Raw genomic sequence first — 25,124 nt, 5'->3', positions numbered from 1 at the left:
ATGTCTCCCTATGTTATTTCTGGCCTCTGCTCACACCAGCGCAGTCCGTTCCAGACCAGAAAAATACTGCACGTCTCATTTTGTCTGGTCTGGAAAGCACTGGAACTGTGGGCAGGTTCACACCATTTTCTGGACCAGATCTGGTCCAGAAAATGGTGTGAACCTGCCCTAAAGGTGATGTATGAAAGTGTGGTGGTCTGTAGTAGGTCTCCTATTACATTTTTTTTATTTCTTCCGCCATCACCAGAAGAAGGTAACACTCATCTGCTTAGGGTGGCTCCACTTTATGGAGGAGCAATGGAGACACCCTTGGACAGCAGCAATGTCAACCTGGTGCAGAGGGTAGAGTTTATAGAATGTCCAAGGACTAAATTGATTCTTGCAGCAATGCACAGATCCACAAAATCAATTTTTTCACTTGACTTTTCCACCCTTACATTGTGCAAGTCCTCCACAGACGGTGACTGACTGTTTCAGTCTCTGCTATTGTCAGAGAATTAACAGAAAAACAAAAGTTTCCAGGTGGATGGATTAAAGCTGAACTCCAGGCTATACAAAAGGCCTGTGTATTCTTGAATCTTGGGGCTTCATTTATAAAACTTACACCAACTATACACTAGACAAATGCTGTTTGCACAACACTAGCGCCCCTAGATGGCACTGACGAGTACAGGATTCTTGGGGCGTTAGTGTCATGCGACTGGCATATAGCTGGGCGGAATTTTTTTATGAACTAAGCCCTTGGTCCAGGGGCATAACTAGAAATCACAGGGCCCCGTAGCAAAATTGTTGCTAGTTATGCCACTTGCAGAGCCCACCTGAGTGACCCTGCAGAGCCCACCATGCAAAGCCCGCTCTATAGCGGGCTTTGCAGGGTCTCAGATGGCTGCATACCTCTCACGTGTCAGAGCTGTCCGCCTCCATGGTCGCCGGGCCCCGCCTCCTCTTCCGCCCCGGCCCTGCCTCTTATCGACGGGCCCGCCTGCTCTTTGGTCGCTGGCCAGTGATGTAAGAGGAGGCGGGGTTGCTCTTAGGTGGGCCCCGCCTCCTTCACTGCGAACGCCGGCCTCTTCTGCTGCTGGTTGTCGCTGACACCGCTCCTCGGCGGCTGTGAGGGGAAACGCACCGCGGCCGCTGCACACATCACTGACAGGTTGTCAATGATCTTCACAGCCGCTACTGAGTTGTGTCGGTGACAGCCAGCACCCTTACATGCCATAGCGACCCAGGCGGCCCACACGGAATCCGAGGGATGCCCTGGCCGGGCCCCCCTGTGCCCGGACCCCATAGCGGCAGTCTGGGTCGCTATGGCGATTGTTACACCACTGCCTTGGTCTATTTCTTCCGCATCTGATTAGTAATTAAGCATGAAACTCCTGCACTTTCTTCTGTGCAAAGTAACTCCAGTAGACACCGCTCCAAGCTTGATCCCGTGATGGACTACAATCTCAATACAAATAAGTAAACTAAACGTGAGATTGACTATCACAGGAGTGAACTTGGAGCGGTGGCTACTTTAGAACACACATGGGGAACATACGTAGCCGCCCACTAGACAGGTGATGCACAAATAAGATACATTTTTGTTAATAGTTGGGGTACCTGAATGTATTTTTGAGATTTAACTCCTGAGTCTAGTGTCACTTTAAAAAAAATATGAACTGATTTTAAATGTTCTTTTTATTTCCCTCGACTGTTTACGTTCATAATCTTAGCAATCCTGTCTCGTGCGTTTGAAATAATTGAACATGTTGGATCCCAGCATGCAATTGTTTCCCCCACTGAGCTCGAGTCAATTATATGACGAGCACATTTTAAGCTGCATTCTGGGTACCTTTTTACAGTACATTTCCAGAGTCTTGTTGCATGAGTTTACATGCTTAGACCAGTCATGATCATCCTCCTTCCCAAGTGGCAGTTTGCATAGGTTTATGCCATTGCTTTCTTGCAGGCGTACCTCTACATCTCATGATGCCGCATGTATAGCAACCATATTAGTTGGTAAGATTTATAAACGCAAGTTTACCTGTAAAGCAAACCTGTCTTCAGAGGCTAAAATTGCTGATGTCTTCTGAAGATGCTTGGCGTCAAGCCAACTCTTGCCAACAGTGTACTTTCATGGATAAGAGTACACATACAGTCGCTTTCAAATAAATGAACTGAGAACATTTTTGTAGGTATACCAAGTTCCTAATCCTGGCACATGGCCAGCCTTGGTTTGTGGATTCTTTAGTGCTTTGAGAAATGCAAGAACAGCACATACCCCACCTCCCGTTACTGATCCTGGGTGTGTTGTATGAAATGGCACTGAATCTGACTTTCTTCAATGGTTTTCAAGACCAGTGATAGGTGTGTAGCATTACACATGAAGATACAAAACGTAATTACCAGCACACATTAAGGCATCTATTTTCTACAAATTTTACAGAACCATTCGCCCTGCAACTCCCTGAATGTTCTTTCTGTGTGAATACTGGCAAAAACAATGGCCGCCTCCGCTCCATCTAGTGCCCGTAATGCCGTATTTTCTAAATGTTACATTTGATATGAAAAGAAAACATAAGAATGTATTGGGGGTTTTTTTGCCTCTGTTTGCACTGAACAAAGGTTCATAGAGATTCGCAGGGTGAATAGTTCTGCAAAGTCTTAAGAGGACCTTTTACCCAGATCTGACAAATAACAAAACGCATCTTTAGAAATGTTCAGTAATAATCTACAAACGGATACTTCTAGATAATGTCCGGCTTTTTATTCTTTGCATTTCTTTTCCTCTATCCTCTTCTCACGGTGGTCATTTTTTTTACTAAGGGCAGATTCATATATTTCCCTTTCCTTCCTGGAACTCTGGCACATGTGTCCATGCACATCATCTCGGGGGAAAAAAATGCCTTTCCCTGGGATCACCCAGAGATTTCCCAGCAATGCTCTGCTGATGTTACTGTCCCAGGATGCAACCCTTGGGCACAGATTTCATCATTAATGCACAAGAAGTGGAAAAACAGTGATTGTAAGTAAAAGCAAAATATGTTAACTAATAAATGTAAGATGATTTCATGTCAGCGTGCAGAGCTGCATGCTGATGTGGTTCTTAGTGAAAGGGGGTAAAGATCCGCTTTAATAGAGATATCACTTAGTCTAAAGCAAGAGACATGGGAAGTCTTTGTGGTTTTTTTTTTTTTAGTACATTAGTTTCACTCTACTTCAGCATATCTACTTATTTTCAGCCTTCCATATCTGTTCCAATCTTAATTAAAAAGGTAACCATTTCTTACTGGTGCTATTTGCATATTCATATAAAAAAATTCCATTGGATCCTTGGGAATATGTTTACTTATTCACAGCTGTGAGAGAAAAAAAAGATTCAGCAGGCTGGGCACACACCTTACAACCATCGCAAGAGGTTTGTCTTGCGATGGTTGTAAGGTACTTAAAAAAAACGAATGATCTGCCTATCTTGTGCAGGCAGATCGTACTTGCGATGATCGCAAGCTGTGCCCCCCTGAGGGGCGGGCTTCCGATGACCGCAATGCCGAACGGGCAGTGTGCGCTTGCGCACACCGGCCTGTCCGGCTTTTATCTTACGAACATGCTACACACCTGCCGAACATTGTACGATGCTCGGTGGGTTTTCGAACATGTTCGTAAGTTTAAAGTTGTGCGACCTTATAGTAGTAGAGGTCGCAGGGCTTCCACACACTTTACGATAATCGTATTATCGCATGGTGTGTGGGGAGCTTAAAACATTTCTCACTTTTGGGTGTGGAGGAGGATTGAATCTTTGGCCTGCACTCTACTAGAGACATCGACACCCTCCAACTGGGATTTCGCAGGTGTGGCTCTTCAACAGAGTATGATTTGAATAAAGCTGCCCATACACGGGCTGAACGAGAGAAAACCACTTGATTCCCCCATGCACACCAAATGGATAAAGATGGTGATCGTAAATTCTTCTTTGAGATCCGTTGTTCTTTAAGTTTGCGTTCATGCATGCAGGTATGATTATTTTGCTAGATGTGACTACATGAATGAGTAATGTACAACCTGTTGAATTCTTGACCAGGTACATTTTTTTATGTGCTGTAGGCAATAGATGTATATATTCGAGGCTGTAGAAAATCAGCCCTTGTTCTCTCAAGCCAATGCTTACACGGCCACTAAATGACTTCAGGGATAAAATATAGCCAGTGACTTGTTCATAACCCACAGTGAATGATGACATGACTAACGGTAATAAGCCATTACTCATTCTATTCTTTAACATGATGACCATACTCTCAAAATAAGGCCAAGAAACATCATGAGGGTGCACATCTGAACAGGGTTCATGTTTGGAACTAATTATGTTCTATGCCATGAAGCTCTCACTGTGGTCTCATTATACAAAAATCACTGCATATAATGGTGGAGCTGTTGAAACCGGTTAGTATTCAGCTCATTCTATGGGATAATCTACATGTATATATTTTTTTTCTCTTAAGAGAACGTTACCACTTGACTCCTGCAGGGATATAAAAAGCCATGTGGTGACTTATTCCTCCAGGTTCGACCTATCAATTCAATAGACATGTGCACTGCCAAAAAAATCGTTTCGTTTCGTTTTAAATTCGGATTTGTGTTATTTCGTTTTTCAGGATTCGGGTGTGAAAGTCAATTCGGATTTGGAATTCGTATTCGGACGAAATTCGGTAGCGTTAGTACGAACGTTCGTTTCGTTTTCTGTTCTTATTCGTTTCTTATTCGTTTCGTTCGTTTGCAGCAAAAGTGACATTTGAGGGGGAAAAAATATTTTTCTCCTCTAATGTCACTTTGCTCCAACGAACGAAATGAATAAGAAACGAATAAGAACAGAAAACGAAACGAACGTTCGTGCGAACGCTACCGAATTTCGGAAATGGAAATTCGGATTCGTTTGCATTCGTTATGTCTGTAATTCGGATACATCCGAATGTCCGAATTTACGAAAATTCGTCCGAATTTCGATTCGGAACGAAACGAATCGCACATGTCTACAATTCAATGTTGCTTTTGGATGAATCTGCCCTTTAATATGCAAAGCAAAGGAAGCAACTGTCAACAAATCCAGTCAAGTAGCTAAATACTTAGATTTATATAGCACCAACAGTTTGCGCTTTACAATATAAAGGAAGACATTACAATCACAATTCAAGACAAGATGGTAAGGAGGGCTCTGCCCCTGAGGGCTTACAATCTAAAAACCGTGTCTGGTTTACCTACCATAGATGTATAAAGTAATGTATGCATTCCTCCCAGTTTTGAGGTGCTCTGTGAAGTATTCAAATAGTAACAATGCTTGTCAAGGGCTGCAATTCTACAATACCTGTCTGCTCTTCTAGTGGACTTCAATGCACCGCAGACAACCATACCGCCCTATTCTCTCCTGTAATCCTATGTCCACCCCCTTCCTTGGTAAAACAGGCATTCCTATATCGTTAATGGAACAGCAACTGTTGAACTAAAAAATATAGTTATTAAACTTTTCAATGGGGATTTTACAGTTGTGCCCTAGTCAAAACTTTTTTTAAAGGACAAGTTAGGAAATGTTTAAAAGCAACCCACCTTAATACGCTGAGCCACCCCCACTCCACAGGCATATACTTCCCTCCAATGGTGGCAGCCTCCTGAGTTGTCTACAGCCCGGCAGGTAACAATCCAGTTCTGGAAGGCACACACCTGCTCACTAGCATCCCATGGACTTGAATGAGCCAATAAATAAGTAACTTTTTTAATTTTACTTGTTTTTTTATTGCAATTTGTAGTTATTTTATACATTTTATGTATCAGTATGCTGCACTACAGGGTAAATGAGTCCTTTTGGAAACAAAGGAGAAAAGACCAGTTACCTGCTGGGACTTCACTGCTGTCTGGGAGGGCTAACCCCAGACAAGACATGCAAACTAAACATGTTATACGTCATCGCTGGTCATTAGCGCTGCAGGTCCTTGCTACATCTGTAGTTGTTTGTACTTCTTGGCCAAATCGACGTTCGTTCTACCTTTCTGAAATGGATACGACCACAAAATAGTATTCCAGTGGCGTCCAAACTTCCTCACTCCGTCCAGCAGATCTGTTATCTCCTTTTTAGTGAAATCTTTGCGAGTTCCTCTTTTGGAATTGGTCTGCTCAGGCGTCCTTAGATTCTGTGTATATAATACCAAAACAAGAATCTCCTGTAAAAAGGTTGTTCACACCAATGCAGTTCATTGTACAAAACGCATGTCTAGAAAGCATGAGAAAGCAAAATAAGAGCAGATTAAAGCTTCAAATACAAGTATTTGCTATGAAAAGGAAGTAGTATTTCTCCAACAGAAGTTTATACATACCGTGTTTCCCCGAAAATAAGACACTGTCTTAGATTTTTTTTGACTCAACAAAACACACTAGGTCTTATTTTCGGGGTAGGTCTTATTTTTTTTAATGTACAACAATCCACACTTATTACCGGTAGAAGACTTACAAGACAGGAGTGAGTGGCAAAGTTAAGAATAGGGTGATCAGGGCAGTCAGGGGTGCCGTACCTTTCCAAGAGCAATTTGGTAACCAATCGCTAGCCAGAATGAGGGAAGTGGCTTTCACTATCAATTCCTCACAGGCGGAGTGCATTTGGTATCACTCCGTCTCCGCTATAGAAGAAGCATCGGCTTATGCGGCTCTGCTCCCTCCGCTGCCGCCTCGCTTCCTCTAGCGCTGGCTTCGTGGGCACTGGCTCTCCTGCCTCTCCCGCAGCTCTTCAAGTTTCCCCTTATGCCACCACCGGCCCTGGGAATGGTCACAACTAGGTCTTATTTTCGGGGTAAGTCTTATATTTAAGCAATTCCCAAAAATATCACAAAGGTCTTATTTTCGGGGTAGGTCTTATTTTCAGGGAAACCGGGTACTATTCCAAAACATTACAAGCTACAAATGAGATAGTCAGGGTCCTTATCAGTGCTGGGTTGAGGAACATGAAGAACGTGGAAGTTTGTGCTAGCTGTCCGCACCATCTACAATGTAACATTTTGTATATATAGCAGTCAAAATGTACTAATATTTATGTTAGATCACATGTAAACATACCTAAAAGGGGTAAAGAAAATGATACCATGTGTTCCCTGCTCAGAGATGCAAGACACAAGGCATAAAAGCAAGACAGTTATCTTATATCTTTAACAGGTCCTCGTGTTTTTTATTTAGATGTTTACCTTAAAAAGTTTTATCATTTTTTTTTTAAATATTACATTTTTATTAAGATTTAACAATGTTACAGGAGGAGGCATAGTCACCATTCATCCATAAAATCCACATTATAATACGACGAACAGGTTAGGGCTAAGTAATAACCGATTATCTGGTCAAGCCCCCAGAGGAGTCCACATCCATAGAACCCCATCACAAAAACTCTGCAGAGTCGTAGATGTACCATCACATCACCCACCATCACCGCAAAGCTGGGACCCATCTTCCTAGCTGGAGACCTCAAACATGCACCTGAGAGTGAACAGAAAAAAACGCAGAAAGAGATAATAAAAGAAAAGAAAAAAGAAAAAGAGGGGAAACAAGAGAAAAGGGCCACCTCCTTCCAGAACTGCAATAAGGCAGGGAGAACCCAAGGCCAGTTTAATAAAGAGTTGACGAAATTGCGGTGTCTCCTGAAAGAGGATCCAGGTCGACCAAATAGCAGAGAACTGTGAATTTCTACCGTACAAATGGGCCGTCAACTCCTCGTGCATCACTATTTTTTGCCATTGTACCGCACTGGAACGCAGGGCATTGTATTGCATTGCAGGCAGGGGGCGTGTCTGCAGTGCCATTGGCATGAATGGTACTGTCACGCCCCCTCACGGCCCAGATTGCAAGGAGACTTTGTAATTGCCTCCCTTGAGTTTTGGGCACGGGGCAGTGCGATCAGCGCACGGGCTGGTGGAAACACGCCCTTTAGGTCAAATGTAATGTTAAGCAATATTATGGCCACTAGATGGAGCTGAGGAGCATTGGAAATACATACTTGTATTCTATGCTTCCTACCTCCATCTAGTGGCCATAATGTTGTATTACATTACATTCAAGAAGACCTACTAAGAACGCTCATTTTTGCATCTGTTCACACAAAGCACACATTCACAGAGATTTGCAGGGCAAATGGTTCTATGAATTGTTTATAAACAGCCTCTTAAGTGTTAGCTCCACTGCATCCTGTTACAAATTCTCTCACACATAAGCTAAGGGTATTTGTACGGAGCTAAGATATCAGGAAATACTAAACAGCAGGGCTGGAAATCTAAGTATAATGTTACTCGCATTCTGCAATCACAACGCTCTACCCCAAAATAACAGTTTGAATGGAGGACTTTTGGAAATCCAACCCACCTCATTCCCCCAGATATCCATAACCCTGCTTTTTGTAATCCACATCAATAAAAGTCTACATTGATGATAAATGGATTCCTGTACCTGAACTCTCGGAGACTGGAGTTTATTATTAACGATTTCCTGTTTTTTTCCAGGTGAACCTTTCGGTTGTTCCATGTCTAAATCAGATTTTATTACCGAAAAAAACATCCGCATTAATACAATGGCAGAGATTTCTCATTAGTGTCCAGTGGCTATTGATTGGAATCCTGGCAGCTTTACAGCAAACTGTTTAATTATTCCTATTGCTTATCTAGAGTTGCACTGACTGTGGAAAAAGCAACTTTTGCAATTTAAATAGAGCCGGAGCAGAAAGGGGAAGTGGTGGGTGAAGGCAATTCACGTTTTTGTAAACAATTAAAACATTCTTTGTTTTAGCGATTCCGATATTTTTAAACTTGATCCAAAAAAAGAGAATATTAGTGAAAACAATTGGTCTGTCTTTGATCTTGGATGAGGGTTTTAAAAATGGTGGAGCAAAAACCACTGGCTTACCGGGAAGGGGTACATGGAGGGGCCTTGGATTCATGAACTGGACAGTACTGTGGGAGAATGTACCCAATGTCTTCCCCCATACCTCCCTATTAGTCCATTAATCATGTGATGGAGGCATCACTGACAAACGCAGAGGCTTAGAAGGGGTCTAGGCAAGCTTGGCTTTTACATGCATATACATTCAGATGACTGCATCTCTCCATCTACTGATCGTTGATGTCAATTTTTCATTAAATGTATCTCGTGCTCATGCATTTTTTCATCATATGCTCAGTTTTGTAGCCCAGAATTGCTTAGCCATGGACGGAACTACAACACTGCTACCCATGGATTGATGTTATGCTGTGCGATGCTTTAAATACCCCATTAGGGAGTTTTTCATTCACAGGCTTGCCATGTGTAGATGGCATTTACCTAGAATTTATTTTTTTTCCTTTTTGGAGAGGCTTATTTGCATACAGGTGGTAATCGACATTCTAAAGTCTGTGCTGGTGATACACAAATGACTAGCGTCTATGACAGCCTATGCCTATCTCTATTAGCACCAGATCTGAGCAGACAACCCCTGGCCTCTCATTTCTTGAATGGGCAATACAAACATTTTCCATATGGGGATTAAGATTGTTTGATGGTAACTTATGTACGTGTCCAGCTTCATTTCTGACATCTTGTTGATTTGGAATTTCAGACTTCTCAGACATTGGTAAATGTGGTGTATTTTTCAAAAAAATATAAATCCCATGTTTTCCATGTAGGAGCGAGGAAGAGGAGGCGCTACTGGACCCAGTATTACATACGTATGTTTAAATGTTAGGTGTATGTATGCTAAGTAATGTGTAAGTGTAACATCTATGGGTATTTAATAGGTCTCATAAAGATCACAGTACTCGGCCCGACAATGCCGTCATCTCCGACTTTTAAAGCAGAACTACAGGCAAAACTCTTCTTAACCCTCGCAGAGGCGCTACCCACACTGTAAAGCCCCGTTCACATTGAGCGATTTATCGCGCCGTAATTCCCGTGATATCGCGGCAATTTACTGCGCGATATCGCTCTCCAATGCTTCTCAATGGGGCAAAGGGTCCTGCTGTCGCGAGTCGTGCGTCGCTACAGCAGGACCCTTTTTGGAGCGGATTTAGCCGCGATTCTCGCTTGCTCGATGCAAGCATTTGTGCGATATCGCGCGACAAACGCGCAATTTGCGAACCGCTCAATGTGAACGGGGCCTAAGGGTTAAGTGCTAATTTTTGTCTAGGTGGTAAAAAAATGAAATTTTTCTTAGACCGGTCCCTGAAGCCTCTCTTCCATTCCGCTGCAGTGGTCTAAGGATCCTTGACTCATCAGATTCTGTATAGGATGTGAGGACACCGAGAGGCATACCATCACTGCAGCGGAGTATGAAACAGGTTACCAGAGTAGCAGTCAAATACTATCCTTGTTGCACTCCTTACCGAAAAAGTCCCTTGTAGTGGGGGGTGCTTGCACTGACTGCGGATGGCCCCGGAAATATCAGCAAATTGTAGAAATGTCACCAGCACACCAGTCCTTTTAGGATAGCAAAAGCTTCATTTATTGAAGTTCTTTGTCAGAACAATAAATGAAGCTGTTGCTATCCTAAAAGGACTGGTGTGCTGGTGACATTTCTACAATTTATTCAGAGTAGCAGCCAGCCGGCTTTGCGGTTCGGGTTAATACAACAGGTTTTTTTTTCAGCACAAAAACAAGCACTTAACCCTTGTGGTGCAGGGGTAGCCCCACTGCAAGGGTTAAGAACACTTTTGCCCAAAGTTCTTCTTTAAACTGTAAAGTCAGTATTTCCATACAAAGCACCCCAGCCTCTGAGGTCCCTACTGCTATCTGGATGAACAAAGTACTTCTAGATGCCCACAGTTACCCAAGTGATTGGGATACTTGAAATTGAACCATTAATATTGATTGTAGATCAGTGTAAAGTTTCTGAACTATTACTACTACTACTAATAATAATCATAATAATAAAAAAGAAATGAATGACATTTTGGGAGAATACTAACCTTGTGCGACGCGCACTGTATTATCAGGATACTGGTCTTTTTGTATTTTCGGTCTCATAGGTGTCAGCAAAATACCTGTAACACACACAATCAAGCTGTACAACATTTTATCCATAAAACAAAAGAAAATAAATGTGCTGTTCATTTAGTAATTTTGCTATTATGTAAAATCAGCAATAACAGTACAACTTCCAGCTTTGTCAAAGTCGAACTCCAGGAGTTGGGAAGTAGTATTATTAGGTGACTGCAGTTGGAATAGATGTCACCAAATCAGAAAGACACCAACACCAAAAACACAAAGACAAAAAAATAGAGACACGGTCTAACGCTCCACCCTCCAGTAAAGCTGGCCATACATTATGCGAATTTTGTCCGGTTCATGATTAACTGGCCAAAATGTGCACAGTGGGTACCATATTGGCACCCTTTTGGAGGGCATCCCTCGATCAGCCAATCAAAGCAACCGGTTGGCACTTCTTTGAACGAACAGAGCTGGCTGCCAATGAGCGGTCGGCTCTGTTAGGGTATTTTGACAGCGGCCGCCGTCAGAATACAATGAAGACAGTGGGAGATTCCTCCATCAACGCTTGTAAGCGTTGATGGAGGAACCTGTTATATTCTCATCGCTCAGCCCGCGGGTTGAACAAAGAAAATATTACAGTATATGGGCAGCTTTAGTGGCCACATAGAGATTTCCATTACTTCCTGTCCAGTGACACTCAGAAACCAGGATAGGAAGCAATGGGAAAGCTCTCTAACTAGGGCAAAGATACAACACAAATGCTGGCAGACATTCCAAACCTTCCTAACCCCTGGCCCAAATCTACAACACATATTACAATATTTAAAGGAGAACTGAGGTGAGTGCCTTTCACTCACCTCATAGTTCTAGGCGACCTGTGACAATGAGACTGTCACAGGTCGGCTCAGTAGATCGGGTAGTGAGCGAACACATACCGGTGTTCGCTCACTTCTCGATCCTGTCATGGCTCTCTGCCGTGACAGGGGAGGGACTGGATTCCCCCTCCTTGATCCTCCAGCACTGACTGGCGGAACGGACGGGGGAGGGGGCGGGTACAGCTGGCTCTGCCCCTAGCTAGGCAGAGCCAGCTGTCACTCACGCAGCTGGGCGGATCCAGACATAATTGTCGGGATCCGCTTCAGCTGCGGCGTCTCAGTATACCGCGAGCTGTAGCTCCCTATATACGGAGCTTAGGATGACGGGAGGACGCTAGTTTGTGTCCTTCCGTTACCCTAAGGGACTGTTCACACGACGTCCGTTTTGTGTGCTGACCGGCTCCGTACGCTGCTGCACTCAAAATGCATCCCAATGTATCCCTATGCATTTTATGGGCTCCAGTTCTCACGTGCGCAGTCCGTTCAGCTTACGACAGAAAAAATACTGCATGTCACATTTTGTCAGGTCCGGAAACGGTCAGGAAACGCAAACGCGTCCAAAACGTGGCAAAAACGCGTTAAAAACGCACTGCACTGCAGCTAACATACTAACAGCCCCACTTTTTTTTTTTTTTTACTTGAACGCATCAAAAACGTGGCAAAAACGCACTGCAGATCCGCACCTGATCAGGACCTGATATCATGTGAACAGGCCCTAAGGAGAACTATGGGGAAAAGCCTTAACCCCATAGTTCTCCTTTAAGTGAACCTTATTGCAGATTCCTCTCTGCTTCTGGTAATCCTGCACGCTTTTACTCTTTTACTATGAGCTACTGAAACTGTTCAGAAACAGAACCAAAAGTGAGATTCTGAATGGGATGCGGGAACTGTAAGAACGTGCTGCACTTATATCTCTAACTGAGGCCAATATAAGCATTACAAGAGCTTTTTAAAGCTGGCATGGAATGCGGGAAAGCTTCCATTGCTTGTGCTACTGCCCATTTGCGTTCTAAATGCCCTGGACAAGTAGTCTGGTTGTCTGGCATATTTTGGCACAATACTCACGATTTGGGAAACCCTCTGTTTTCCGAGATTGCCGAGTCTCTTGTCTTCCTGTTCTTATAGGTGTCAGCAATATACCTGCATCATACAAATTCAAGCTGTATTTTAGGTTTCTGTTAGCCAGACACATTTCAGTAACTTATCCTATAAATACATGTAATCAGCTGTAAAGTGAAATTCCAACTTTTGCAAAAATTGACATGCGTATGGCCTACAACAGGGGTAGGCAACCTCGGCCCTCAAGCTGAGGTGAAACCAGTGGCGTCACAAGGGGGGTGCGGCCCGCACCCGGGTGACACCATTGCAGGGGTGACACCAAAATGACTGTCAGTCATTTTGGTGTCACCCCCTCTAAAAAGTCGGGCACTCTGTCATAGACCGAGAGCATGACAGTGTCAGGAGAGAGGATGGGACCCGGCGGCATACCTCATCCCGCCGGGTGAACGTGCCCTCCTCTCTCTGCCGGCGTCCATCACCAAGATGGCCGCCGGCAGGCGTCAATCAGATGGCTGTGCATGCGCGATGATGTCATCGCGCATTGCGCAAAGTGACGTCACACGCACAATGACGACACGGCGGGGTGTCACCCGGTCATTAGACCGGGTGACACCCGACCTCGGGACGCCCCTGGGTGAAACTACACATTAAATCATGCCTCTGCTTCTGGGGGTCATGTCTGAGACTGTCAGAGTCTTGCAATGCTTCACAGATGTTCCCACCATCCATGCTGAATTTGTTTTATATTATGGAGAATGTATCAGGTGGTGCAGGGACACACAAAGGAGGAACATCTAATCAGGACAGGAATAGACTTGGGAATTATGGCAGGGAGATTGCCTTTGTTGGAGTAACCATGGCATAGAAAAAGTCAACAGATGACTCCGCCCTCCAGGTTTCACCTATGACTAACAATCAGTGTTAGTTACCTGGTAACTCCGTTTCCAAGAATCTTCCAAGAGGGCACCTAGTATGCGGTCCTCGAAGATGGTTTGGGAAATATTACTTTTGGGTGGGCTTTTAATTTAGTCTGGCTGTTCTATGAGGCTATTACTACAAACAATATTTAGTACTCACCTTTAGACACAGCAGCCAATCAGCTTTCAAGTAATGAAAGAAAGAATCCTGGTTGATTCAGAACACTGGAATACCTTATTACAGGGGTAGGCAACCATTGCACTCCAGCTGTGGTAAAACTACAAATGCCATCATGTCTCGGCCCCTGGGAGTCATGCCTGTTGTCAGAGTCTTGCAATGCTTCATGGGACTTGTAGTTCCACCACAGCTGGAGGGCCCAGGTTGCCTACCCCTGACTGATTAAATAATTGTATTTCTTAAACAGATTGTGATATTTTGGTGTGCATGTCTTTTTAAATAGTGAGAATCTGAATATCCAGCAGCTCTGTAATTCTTACACTCACAAATCAGTGAATCTTTCTCGTCAGTGCCGCCTCAAGAAGACAAGATGATGATAAAGGATCTTAAACCCGGCTGGTATGATGAAACATTATGTAGCTGCGATGACCAAAAAAATGCCTTGTTCTGTTGAACAAGATGTATTTGTCTCCGCTCGCTCCTGCTGGGGTGTCTAGACCTTATTCCTTCTACTATATGCCAGTCACCATAGTAACTGCCTGCAATGATTTATTACGACAGGTGCATTTTTACATGGAGTCCCTGACCACTTATTGCTGGACCTTGATATCCTCGCGCTATGCATACGCACGAACTGCCAGGATCCGTGGGAAGCTTTTAGATGATTGAAGCACATCAGCCATTCCCAAACTACTCTTAAAAACCCATCAAAAACCTACAGGCCTGTTTAAGTTCATGGTGCAATGACTACGTTATAACATTATTTTCTTCTTTTAGCTTGCTGAATCTGTATCGCCACAGAGAGGTAGACATTTTCGTGACAGCAGTGCTAGTTTTTTCGAATTTACTGCCGTCGTATGTCTAGTGACCCGGCTGACAGAGGCAGTATGTGTGCTCAGCTTGTCCCTGTACTTTTTTAAAAGGGGGCAACCAGGCAGACTTGTTAATGCAGGAGAGACTTACTGTGTCAAGGACTGGGTCAGCACGGTGGTTAGCACTTGGGGGGGTTTACAGTTGGGACACCATCTGCATGGAGTTGGCATGTTTTCCCTGTTCTATGTGGGTTTCCTCTCACAGTCCAAAGATATTATTTATTACAGGTATTTGCATAGAGCTGACAATTTATGCAGCACTTTACATACTGAACAAGTAAAGGAGCTTACAATCTAAGGTACCTGTTGCACAAACATACAAGGGCCAATTTAGACAGGAGCCAATTAAGCTGGCAGGATGTCCCCGGAGTGTGGGAGGAAACCCATGCAAACACAGGGAGAACCTTGAAACTCCTTGCAGACAGTGTACTGACCAGGATATGAACCAGGGATTCCCAGTGCTGCAAGGCAGAAGTGCTAACCACTAGGCCACTGTGACATGCAGGGATCCCAACCTGAAATAAGTCATTTCAGGGAGGTGCCCTTTGTCAAAATGGTTTCTCTCCCGGGTGTCCGGGAGCCGCTGTCTAATAGCAGAAGACTCCTGGAACTTCCGGGAGAGTTGAGATGTTTGGACATATAATAAGGATATAATAAGGACCTTTAAAGGAGGTTGGGCTTCCTCCTGACAAACCTGCACCCAATTTGAAATCTTCTGCCCCCATGTGCTCCAAGATGGAGACTCTCATAGTTTAGAGTTAGGACCGCACTATAAGAGGTGCCTTGGCGCGGCTGTGCGGCTTTCACATTTTCTGCAGAAGACGTGTATCCAAACCTCTGTTATTAACCTTAGTGGTGAGACAAGTTGTTTTACATGCTGGTTTGTGAGTGTGCCATGATGCCTTTCTACTGTTTTACTGGACATATAATAAGACAGCAGTTCATTTAAAACATAAGTACTCCATGCTCTTCCTCCCCAAATACATACTTACCTAATTCCTGTGACCTCCTGCCTTTAATTTACATCCTTCACACAAAATCTTGTCTGCTCTGGTCACACATGCGCAATACATCTCAATACACTTCTATGGATCACATCGACCTCTGTCTTCTAGTTGGGAAATGCAGGGAGACGAGCCCCATAGAGTTATGAGGTGCTAGTATGCAGGCAGAGCCAACAGAGAGAGGACTTTGGTGCATGATGTAAATAAATACAGGAGGAAAACCACATAAGTACATGGAGGGCATGCAAAATCTTGCAGATAGTATCCTGACTGGGATACAAACCAGGGACCCCCACGCAACACGGGAGGAAAACCACGCAAATACAGGGAGGACATGCAAACTCTTGCAGATAGTGTCCTTACCGGGATACAAAGGGACCCCCAGTGCTGCAAGGCAGACGTTCTAACCACTACACTACTGTGCTGCCCAACATACTGGTGGGTTAATTGTCTCCTGTCTAAACTGGCCCTAGTATGTATGCATGTGAGATAGAGACCTTACATTGTAAGCTCCTTGAGGTCAGGGACAGATTTGAATGAATGTAAAGTTGTGTAAATTGAGGGCAATATATTATTACCTGTAATTGATAAATAAATAGGAAATAGTAAGCTAAAATGTTTTACATTTTTGTTTCAATTGCACCAATTTAGGCCGGCTAAAGGCTATGGTGACTGTAATAGCCTTTATTGTGATTATGAGACAGGAAGTCTGTTCTGCCTAGAATACCTCACAACTTCAAAATTTTTCCATTATAAAATCTTTTAAAAATACATTTAGAATTCATATTACTTCAGGTTCTTTCTCAAAGATAAGATTGCATTTTGGATTCAGATTAAATACCACCAAAAGAAAGCTCTATCTGTCCCCAAAAAAGGGTATAAAATTCATTTCAGTACAGCGCTGCATGACGGAATAAATGTCAGTCAAAGTACCGCAGCGCTGAATACTGAAAAATGGCCTGGATGGGAAGGGGGTTTAACACCGCGGATGTCAACTGGTTAAAATGGAAATTTTGCCTTTTAGAAAAGAAATGATAAATGCACACTTCTTCATAAAAGAAAAATGTGGTGTGACAGGGACCTTAGATTGTGAGCTCCTTGAGGGCAGGGACTGATGTGAATGAGCAGTATGTAAAGTGCTGCGTAAATTGTCGGCACTATATAAATACCTGTAATAAAAATACATTTAAAAAAGTGCTTTTTTTTTTTCTTCATTGGAGCCAGCAAAGCATTAGTGGATGATTATTGGCTCAGCAGATCGTGGTGGCAAAGCTCCTGCAGAACAGATATTCAGTAACATGGATGAGAGGAAGACTGAATGAGCTACATGTGTGGTGACATCGCTGCACTATTGCATTATGAACTACAAGTCCCTCTGCCCCGTTTGCTGATGGGACTTGTGCTTTCTCCATTCACAGTTCCTGTCAAAGGATCTTATGAACGGATGACACGGCTGTGTGGGTGGAGCCAGCCTGCAGGGAGAAGAACCTTGCTTTTCAGGTAAGTTTGGGGGGCAGGATGGGCAATCTGACCACTCTGAATATGGGTGTAACACGAAACATGGTCAAACATGTAAACTTAGCCTTTAAAGCTGAACTCCGGCCGAAAACAATATCTGGACATGTGCACTGTAAATAAATTAGTACTAATGAAGTGGAGGAAGTGCAGATGAACGTCACAACCTCTCTTCCACCTATAACAGAACGCCTTGAATTCCATGAAAAGAAGGCCAGACATTTTCTCAACGGATGAGCTGCAGAGAGGACAGCCTGCTATCATCTGTGTATTCCATCCGAAGGTATAAAGCCAGGTATACATGCTTCGAATTTGATTGTGTGGGTGCCACTGGCGGCACTTCCGACCAGTATCCCTCAATCAATGGTTGAACGAAGAAAATAGAATGGCATATACCCAACTTAAGTGTCAGCGCAGGGCGTTTGCCACTTACTGCACTGTACAGGGTAAGTGAAAGAAAGGGTTTTACAGAACGCTGCAGCCTACTCACATGGCACACACTTCATTACTGCTAATTTATTTTTACAGCGCACATGTCCAAATATTGTTTTTGGCCGGAGTTCAGCTTTAAAGACTTATTTAAACAGCGTCAGATTAAATATAAAAATTGTCTTTACTATTATGAGGCGTGGAGATTCTGGCGCCGCGCAGCAATTTCCTTAATTCGCCTTTATACCGCTCTTCCGTCTGTAGAATCACTCTGTGACGGTCACATAAGTGGGGGCATTTCTGCAAGATGTCGTTGCAGTTCCTGCTATTCATGGAAAGTCCTGTCACTAGGCAGCCTGGAAAACAGACAAAATCATGGGCACAATATTCTGCACACACATCAATCTGCTATGGGGACACAGAGCTCTTTATTGTGCTCAGTCATGGCTGTTTTGGAACTGCGGTGGTGTAATTCTTACAACTGGCAAAATCCAGAAAATTTGTTTTATTATTGCAATATGTGATTGAAGTTGAAAAGAGTATTACACATAATGTAGAGATATAATTTCAAGAAGAGATGTTTCCTTGTCAATGCAGAGCAAATTGAGAGTGTCTTAGCATTGTCGCTCCCACCCAATACACCAGTTATACTCACCTTACCAGTGATTTCTCGTCACTCCTACCTCTGTCGTAGGTAGCTCCGCCCACGCTCCGTCCCCATAAAATGCCGGAAGAGAGATCAGTATGGCGTTCCACTATTGCGAGTGCAACGCCATCTGATCCCTGGAACGGAACCAGAAGTTTGTGAGCCGCAAGGACCCCCACTTACCCGGACGTCTAACTGAGGATCTCCACTTATTTGGACTGCTAACAGCAAGTATTGCTAGTCTAGGACTGCCAGTCCTTAGCTAGCAGCTCAGTAGAGGGATTGTATTGAGTGTACTGAACTGCTTAATGGACTTCCTATTATAGACTTGTGTCTCAGCATTTAAAGGGGAACTGTTACTATTTTCTCTGCTTGATATCGGATCATTGGAACTGACTTATTGTTTTGATCTCTCTCACCAAACGTGCACCCAGTTATGCTGTAATAACCTGGGGCAACGCACGTGACGCCTACACTAAATACCTGCGGCATATGATGGTAGAGCTCCAAACTCTCAGTTAAATTGGAGAGTGACGCCTGGAGCTCGACCCTGAAACCGTACCCTCTCACAGACCTCCCCTGACTTCAGCTACTCCGCAGCTGAGATTCATACAAAACGACCCAGTCATTACACGTCGGCTCTATAGAACGAGAGCTGAGTGATCATGTGACCGCTGAGCGATCAGCTCACGGACTTCTCCCTGCAGAGAGCAGTGATGAGCAATAAAACGGAAAATTGTATACTTACCCATCGGGCATTTTCCTTTTCTGATGCCAATACATGGCAGCACACTGATGGGGGGCGGAGCTATACCCATCAGTATGCTGCCATGTTTGGTGTCAGGAAAACGGAAAATTGTATACTTACCCATCAGTCATTTTCCTTTCCTGATGCCTTATGATGGTAGAGCTCCAAACTCTCAGTTAAATTGGAGAGTGACGCCTGGAGCTCGACCCTGAAACCGTACCCTCTCACAGACCTCCCCTGACTTCAGCTACTCCGCAGCTGAGATTCATACAAAACGACCCAGTCATTACACGTCGGCTCTATAGAACGAGAGCTGAGTGATCATGTGACCGCTGAGCGATCAGCTCACGGACTTCTCCCTGCAGAGAGCAGTGATGAGCAATAAAACGGAAAATTGTATACTTACCCATCGGGCATTTTCCTTTTCTGATGCCAATACATGGCAGCACACTGATGGGGGGCGGAGCTATACCCATCAGTATGCTGCCATGTTTGGTGTCAGGAAAACGGAAAATTGTATACTTACCCATCAGTCATTTTCCTTTCCTGATGCCAATACATGGCAGCATACTGATGGGTATAGCTCCGCCCCCCATCAGTATGCTGCCATGTTTGGTGTCAGGAAAAATTTCTAGTGGAGACAAAGTCAGCAACAGAAATCCTTTTTGTAGAGAGGAGAAAGGTTGAACCTCTGTCAGGCTTTCATTGCAGGGGCATGTCAGATGTCTACAGAGAGACCACTGCTTGCAGACAGGGAGCAAGGCTCCTTCTCTGCAGCATGATGACAGGGGACAGGCTTTTCTACTTAGGATGTGGCTGCTTTTAAAAAAAAAATAAAAAAATAGAAAACTAACTTTGCACACCTTTTGTTATGAAGCACCTACAATGTATTACACTGATTTAATCTGAGAGTTCTGTTGGAATGGTAAAAAGTGGTATAGAAACACTCCAAAGAGGTAAATTTATTCAACATTTCATTAATATTCCATTTCAGATTCTTTGCTTTTTTAATATTTATAATTATGAATGTTTTTAATCCAAAACAGTATTTCAATTCACTTTAGTGTCAATTATAATTTAGGTAAACACCAAACCAAAATTCCCAAACTATGGCTATTTTTGGGATTACCCTTTTCCCCAGTCAATACAGAATAAGATTCCTTTTCATCCCTACAAAGAATGAGATGCATCCCAATGACCTATTGTGATCTGTATCTGTATTTACCATCCTCCTGTTCTGAAGGCACTATCTGACATATCAGTCATCATGGCTGTTATTACCTGAACACCGAAGCTGGGTCTGTGGGATATGAGAGTCAAGAATGCTGCTGATTTCCTTGTCGATTATGTCTGCGCATAAAGTCATTGCATCTAATTGCAAACAGAAGAGAAGTTAAATCATCATGAACTGGCAAAAACCCATACAGTGTATTGCCAGCTTTAAACTCTACTTAATGGCTGAATCCTCAGCCATTCCGACACTTTTGGGCAGTGTCAAGTGTGCTTCTACCTCTCATGCCCATATTCCTACTGGCCGATCATTATGATGAGCAGCCTCACTGGCCAATGGGAATGTGCAGGTGGCCGCAAGGGGGGTAAGCTTTGGTGCTATCAGTAAATGCTGCAGCTTTGCTTGTCAAAGAATGTGCAGGAGCTAAGAAGGAGCGGGAACGTTCTGGCACTTTCAAGAAGTGCTGTAGCTTTACATGTCAAAACAACCTGACATGGTATAAATGGCTGCTGCAGGTATAGACAGGTACCTCCCGTGCTTGTACTTTATACCTGCGGTTTTATATTTTTATTATGATAGATTATCTTAAAGAAACACACTATGGGCTACTAGCTACACTTACACTTTGCGGACTACGCCTGCAGTGCATGGGTTAACTGCTCTTTTTTATCTAGGGACTAAAATAACAAAAAGTTATACTCCCCTGATACTCCGAGCTGGCTTGTTCTTAGACCAGTCCTTCTAGCAAATTGCCCCCTTCCGTTGAAGTGGTCTAAGGCAGCGGTACCGGTCCGTGGATCAAATGGTACCGGGCCGCCCAAGGAGCATTAAATTATTTCCATTTTATTTACTGTGGTGTATTTCTCTCGGGTTTGTCCGACTTTCCAGGACGAGAGGTTAACCGGGAGCTGAGAGACGTCACCTAAAGCCGCACCAATACCGCGCATGCGCAAAATATCGTGATATCGGGGCGGTTTTAGGTGACGTCTGGAGCTGAGCGGCTGCAAGCGGCAGTGGCGTTGTAGCTTTGGTAAAGAGAAGGTGTGTATCGCTCTTCTCTCTGTTCACCGGTACTTTCTCATGTTTAACAGTGCTTGGTGTGCGTGTATATTGTGTTTGCTCAAATTTAACCCACAAATTAGCAACAATGAGTACGAAACAGACGTCGTTAGAAAGTTTCCTTGGGAAAAAGAAAAGGCCCAGTGAAGAGACAGAAGAAGGGCCTTCAGCATCAAAGAAACATGTAACTTTTAACAGACAATACCATGAGTCCTACTTGAAATATGGATTTATCGGGACAGGTGATTCCAATCTAAAATATAAACAAACAACGTCCCGCCCTCAGCGGGCCGCGGTAAAATTATCAAACGTTGACCGGTCCGCGGCGATAAAAAGGTTGGGGAGCACTGGTCTAAGGTCCCTGAGCCATTATGTTCTATACAATATGTATAGGACATGAGGCCACTGAGGGACATTCCATTGCTGCGGTGTAGGAGAGAGGGTGGAGAAAGCGCTGTGACAGCCGGATCTGAGGTTTGGGTGAGTATAACTTTGTGTTTTTTTAGTACCTAGACAAAAACGAGCAGTTAATCCTTGCAGTGAGGGGGTGGCGCCACTGCAAGGGTTAATACATTTTTTCCCAGAGTGTTTTTTTAAAGTTAGCCTGTTTTATTCTACTCTCCAGGTATTATAGAGACAGAGTGGAAGCCACAAATGCTTTATAGTCTCTAATAATATGAAGCATCCACAAAGCCAGAGACCATGATATCTTCTCCCTAGGCTATGGGTCATAGGAGGGAGGTGATTTTCTCCTTGCATGGCAGTAAAGAGATTTAGGTTACATTCACACCTACAATGTGGGTGCCTTATGGGTTCCTGCATCAGGAACTTGCTAGTACCTACAGCAGGAATCTCAAATCTGCCAGTTAGAAGGAGCAGGAGCAGCTGTCCCCCGTTAAAAGTTAATGATCGGGTGACAGCGGTCGTATTTAAAAGCAGAACGCTGGCACGCCACTTGTAATCGTATGTGATACGCTTACATACAGTTAGGGATCAATCACTCTCCCTGGACATACAATCAAGGAGCCCCGGGATAGTGATTGATTCCCAATTGTACCACATACGCTTACACGCGGCGTGCCAGCGTTTTGATGCTTTCAAATGCGGCCGATGTCACCCAATAATTAATTTAAATGGGTGACAGCTGCCACTTCTAAATGGCAGATTTGGGATTCCTGCTGCAGGAAATTGCAAGTTCCTGACGCAGGAATCCCTAAACGCACCTACATTGTAGGTGTGAATGAGGGCTTATTTCCTCAATATGTGTGATTTGGTAATGCTTACATTTGCCCTACAAATCCATGTAAACTGTCTTTTACAGAAAGATCCGCTTTAAAAATAAACCAGCATCCTTATATTTTTATATTACACACAGTAAAACGTGTTTTTAGTAGCCATTTTCACCTGAATTAATTGCTTTGTTGATTGAAGGTGCATTTCTAGCCGTGCTGGCCCTATGAGATCCAATAAAAATATAGTTAGATATGCATTACTGCCTTCAATAAAATAACCTGGATTATAGCAAGCTTCACCAAACACACTACAGCAATGCAGATTCCCTATATCAGTTTTAAAGCATGCTTTTTTTTATAGCACTTCCTTTATAGCTTTTTATAAGATTGTCACAAGATAGACAGATGCTTCCAGTCTCAGGAGCTGGGAATGAATACAAAAAATGAGGTTTTATTCCTTTGTTGTCAGACAAATTCACCCACACAGGCATTCATTATCATATATAATTACAGCTATATATCCTATACTGACACAGCAATACATCAAGAAAAGAATTCTCGTGTATAGAGATATGTGTATACAGATATAAATATATATATCTTATCTCAGCTGTTTGACAATATCATCATATGACAGTTGCTATGATGAAAGAATTATATCTTTCAGAAATCAACTGCACTGGACTAGGGATTTGATGCATAAACTATAGTAGTTGCAAGGAATGATCCCTCCTGTCACAGAACCCAAAAAAATAAGAGAAAACTAATCTTTTTTTGTTGTGTCAAGTATTAGTTCACAAGCTAAAGGTCATTTAACAATCCAAGCCATGAGTCTGCTGCTTATTATTATATGTGTGACCAGCATACCTCAATGCTTTTGTTATATATTTTGCATCTTAATGCCATCCAGGGCCGGTGCTAGACTATTTTGCGCCCTAGGCAAGACCAGCTACTTGCACCCCCCTCCTGTAGTGCAACCCCCAATCCCCCCCCCCTCGGCACAGCACCATTCTCCTGCGGGTTAGCTTCTGCAGGCAACAGATGGATGTAATTCAATTTGAAATAGCCAATAGCAGACTTGCTATTGAAACCCCTCCACTGAGCCGAGGAGCGGACCGGAGGTAGAAAGTCATCTCTCAGCTATGCTCCTCTACTCAGTGGACAGGTGCAATAGCCAGCCTGCTATTGGCTTTTGCAATTTGAAATAGATGGGGGGCGCCGTGGGGGGTGAGTGGTCAAGGCTGCGTCCTAGGTAGTTGTGCGACCTAGGCGGCTGCCTAGTTTAGCTTGTAGCAGCACCGGCCCTGATGCCATCTATAAAAGGTCTGTCCTGTCCTTTTTCTCTTTTCTACAAAATGGTCAAGCTCTAAATACTGTACAGTAATACCTTGGTTTACAAGTAACTTGGTTTGAGAGCGTTTTGCAAGACAAGCAAACATTTCTGAAAAATTTTGCTTTGATATACAAGCAAATGTCTTGCAAGAAGAGCAAAATTTTGTAGAAAAGCGCCACCCGAATAAGGCTGTAGCAGTGCGAGCGATGAGTCTGTTTAACGACAACGCAATGTCACATTGGACAGATTCCTTGTTAAGGTTTCACGAAATGAAAAAGATTCCATTGAGTCAAGAGATAGCAGTGATTCCGCTAGTGATAGTGAAAGTCGTCCTACGCAATAATCCTCCTCTCTCTTGTCCCTCTCACACCGGCCACAAAAGGTACCGGTAATTGGTTTATTTTTCTTTATATTTTATACGTTATTATATTACAGTACAGTATTGTAATCATTTTATATGAATATTTTTGGGATGTGGAACGAATCATCTGAATTTCCATTATTTCCTATGGGGAAATTCGCTTTGATATACAAGCGCTTTGGATTACAAGCATGCTTCCGGAACGAATTATGCTCGTAAACCAAGGTATTACTGTATATAAATCTAAATATGCGTAATAAGCATTTAATGCCTATGCTCCTCAGCCCCATCTAGTGGCCATAATGAGGTATTACATTCAACATGAAAATATACTAAGAACATTGGTTTTTGCTTCTATTTGCACAAAACAAATTTACACAGAGGTTTTATAGAGAAAATGGCTCTGCAAATTGTTTCAAATAGACCCTTTGTACTAATCTCAGTGTTTGTCCTTCACTGGAAACACTGACGCACCTCTCCTGTTTCCACAATTCATCCGCTGCTTGCAAGCTCTTGGTTCTGGCATTCTACTCTGCATTGTTTGAATTGAAGTGGATGGCTCCATATAGTTTTAGGAGAATGACTCCTTAATTTCTAATAATAATACAGTGCCAGAAACATATGGACAGCAGGTAAACTGTGAAGAAAGCAGATATTTTGCTGAAGCATTTCCAGTCTAGGACACATGGGAGGCGAGATTTATTACAGG

General features: G+C 43.4%; 1 protein-coding gene across 1 annotated transcript in view; it reads right to left on the bottom strand.

The window, feature by feature from the left end:
- Positions 1 to 5,963: 5,963 nt before the first annotated feature.
- Positions 5,964 to 25,124, bottom strand: part of TERB1 (telomere repeat binding bouquet formation protein 1) — a 50,248-nt gene continuing 31,087 nt past the window's right edge. Inside the window, exons 12-15 of the mRNA XM_018566445.1 lie at positions 20,481 to 20,570; positions 17,994 to 18,161; positions 7,418 to 7,485; positions 5,964 to 6,158 (exon numbers count right to left, since the gene is read on the bottom strand). Coding sequence (XP_018421947.1) covers positions 5,964 to 6,158; positions 7,418 to 7,485; positions 17,994 to 18,161; positions 20,481 to 20,570 — 521 coding nt within the window. The remainder of the gene's footprint in view (positions 6,159 to 7,417; positions 7,486 to 17,993; positions 18,162 to 20,480; positions 20,571 to 25,124) is intronic.

This window comes from Nanorana parkeri, unplaced genomic scaffold (genome assembly GCF_000935625.1).
Source record: "Nanorana parkeri isolate BGI_ZX_2015 unplaced genomic scaffold, ASM93562v1 scaffold950, whole genome shotgun sequence".
Taxonomy (NCBI): domain Eukaryota; kingdom Metazoa; phylum Chordata; class Amphibia; order Anura; family Dicroglossidae; genus Nanorana; species Nanorana parkeri.
Note: the sequence above shows the minus strand (reverse complement) of the source record. Positions and strands in the feature narration are given on the sequence as shown.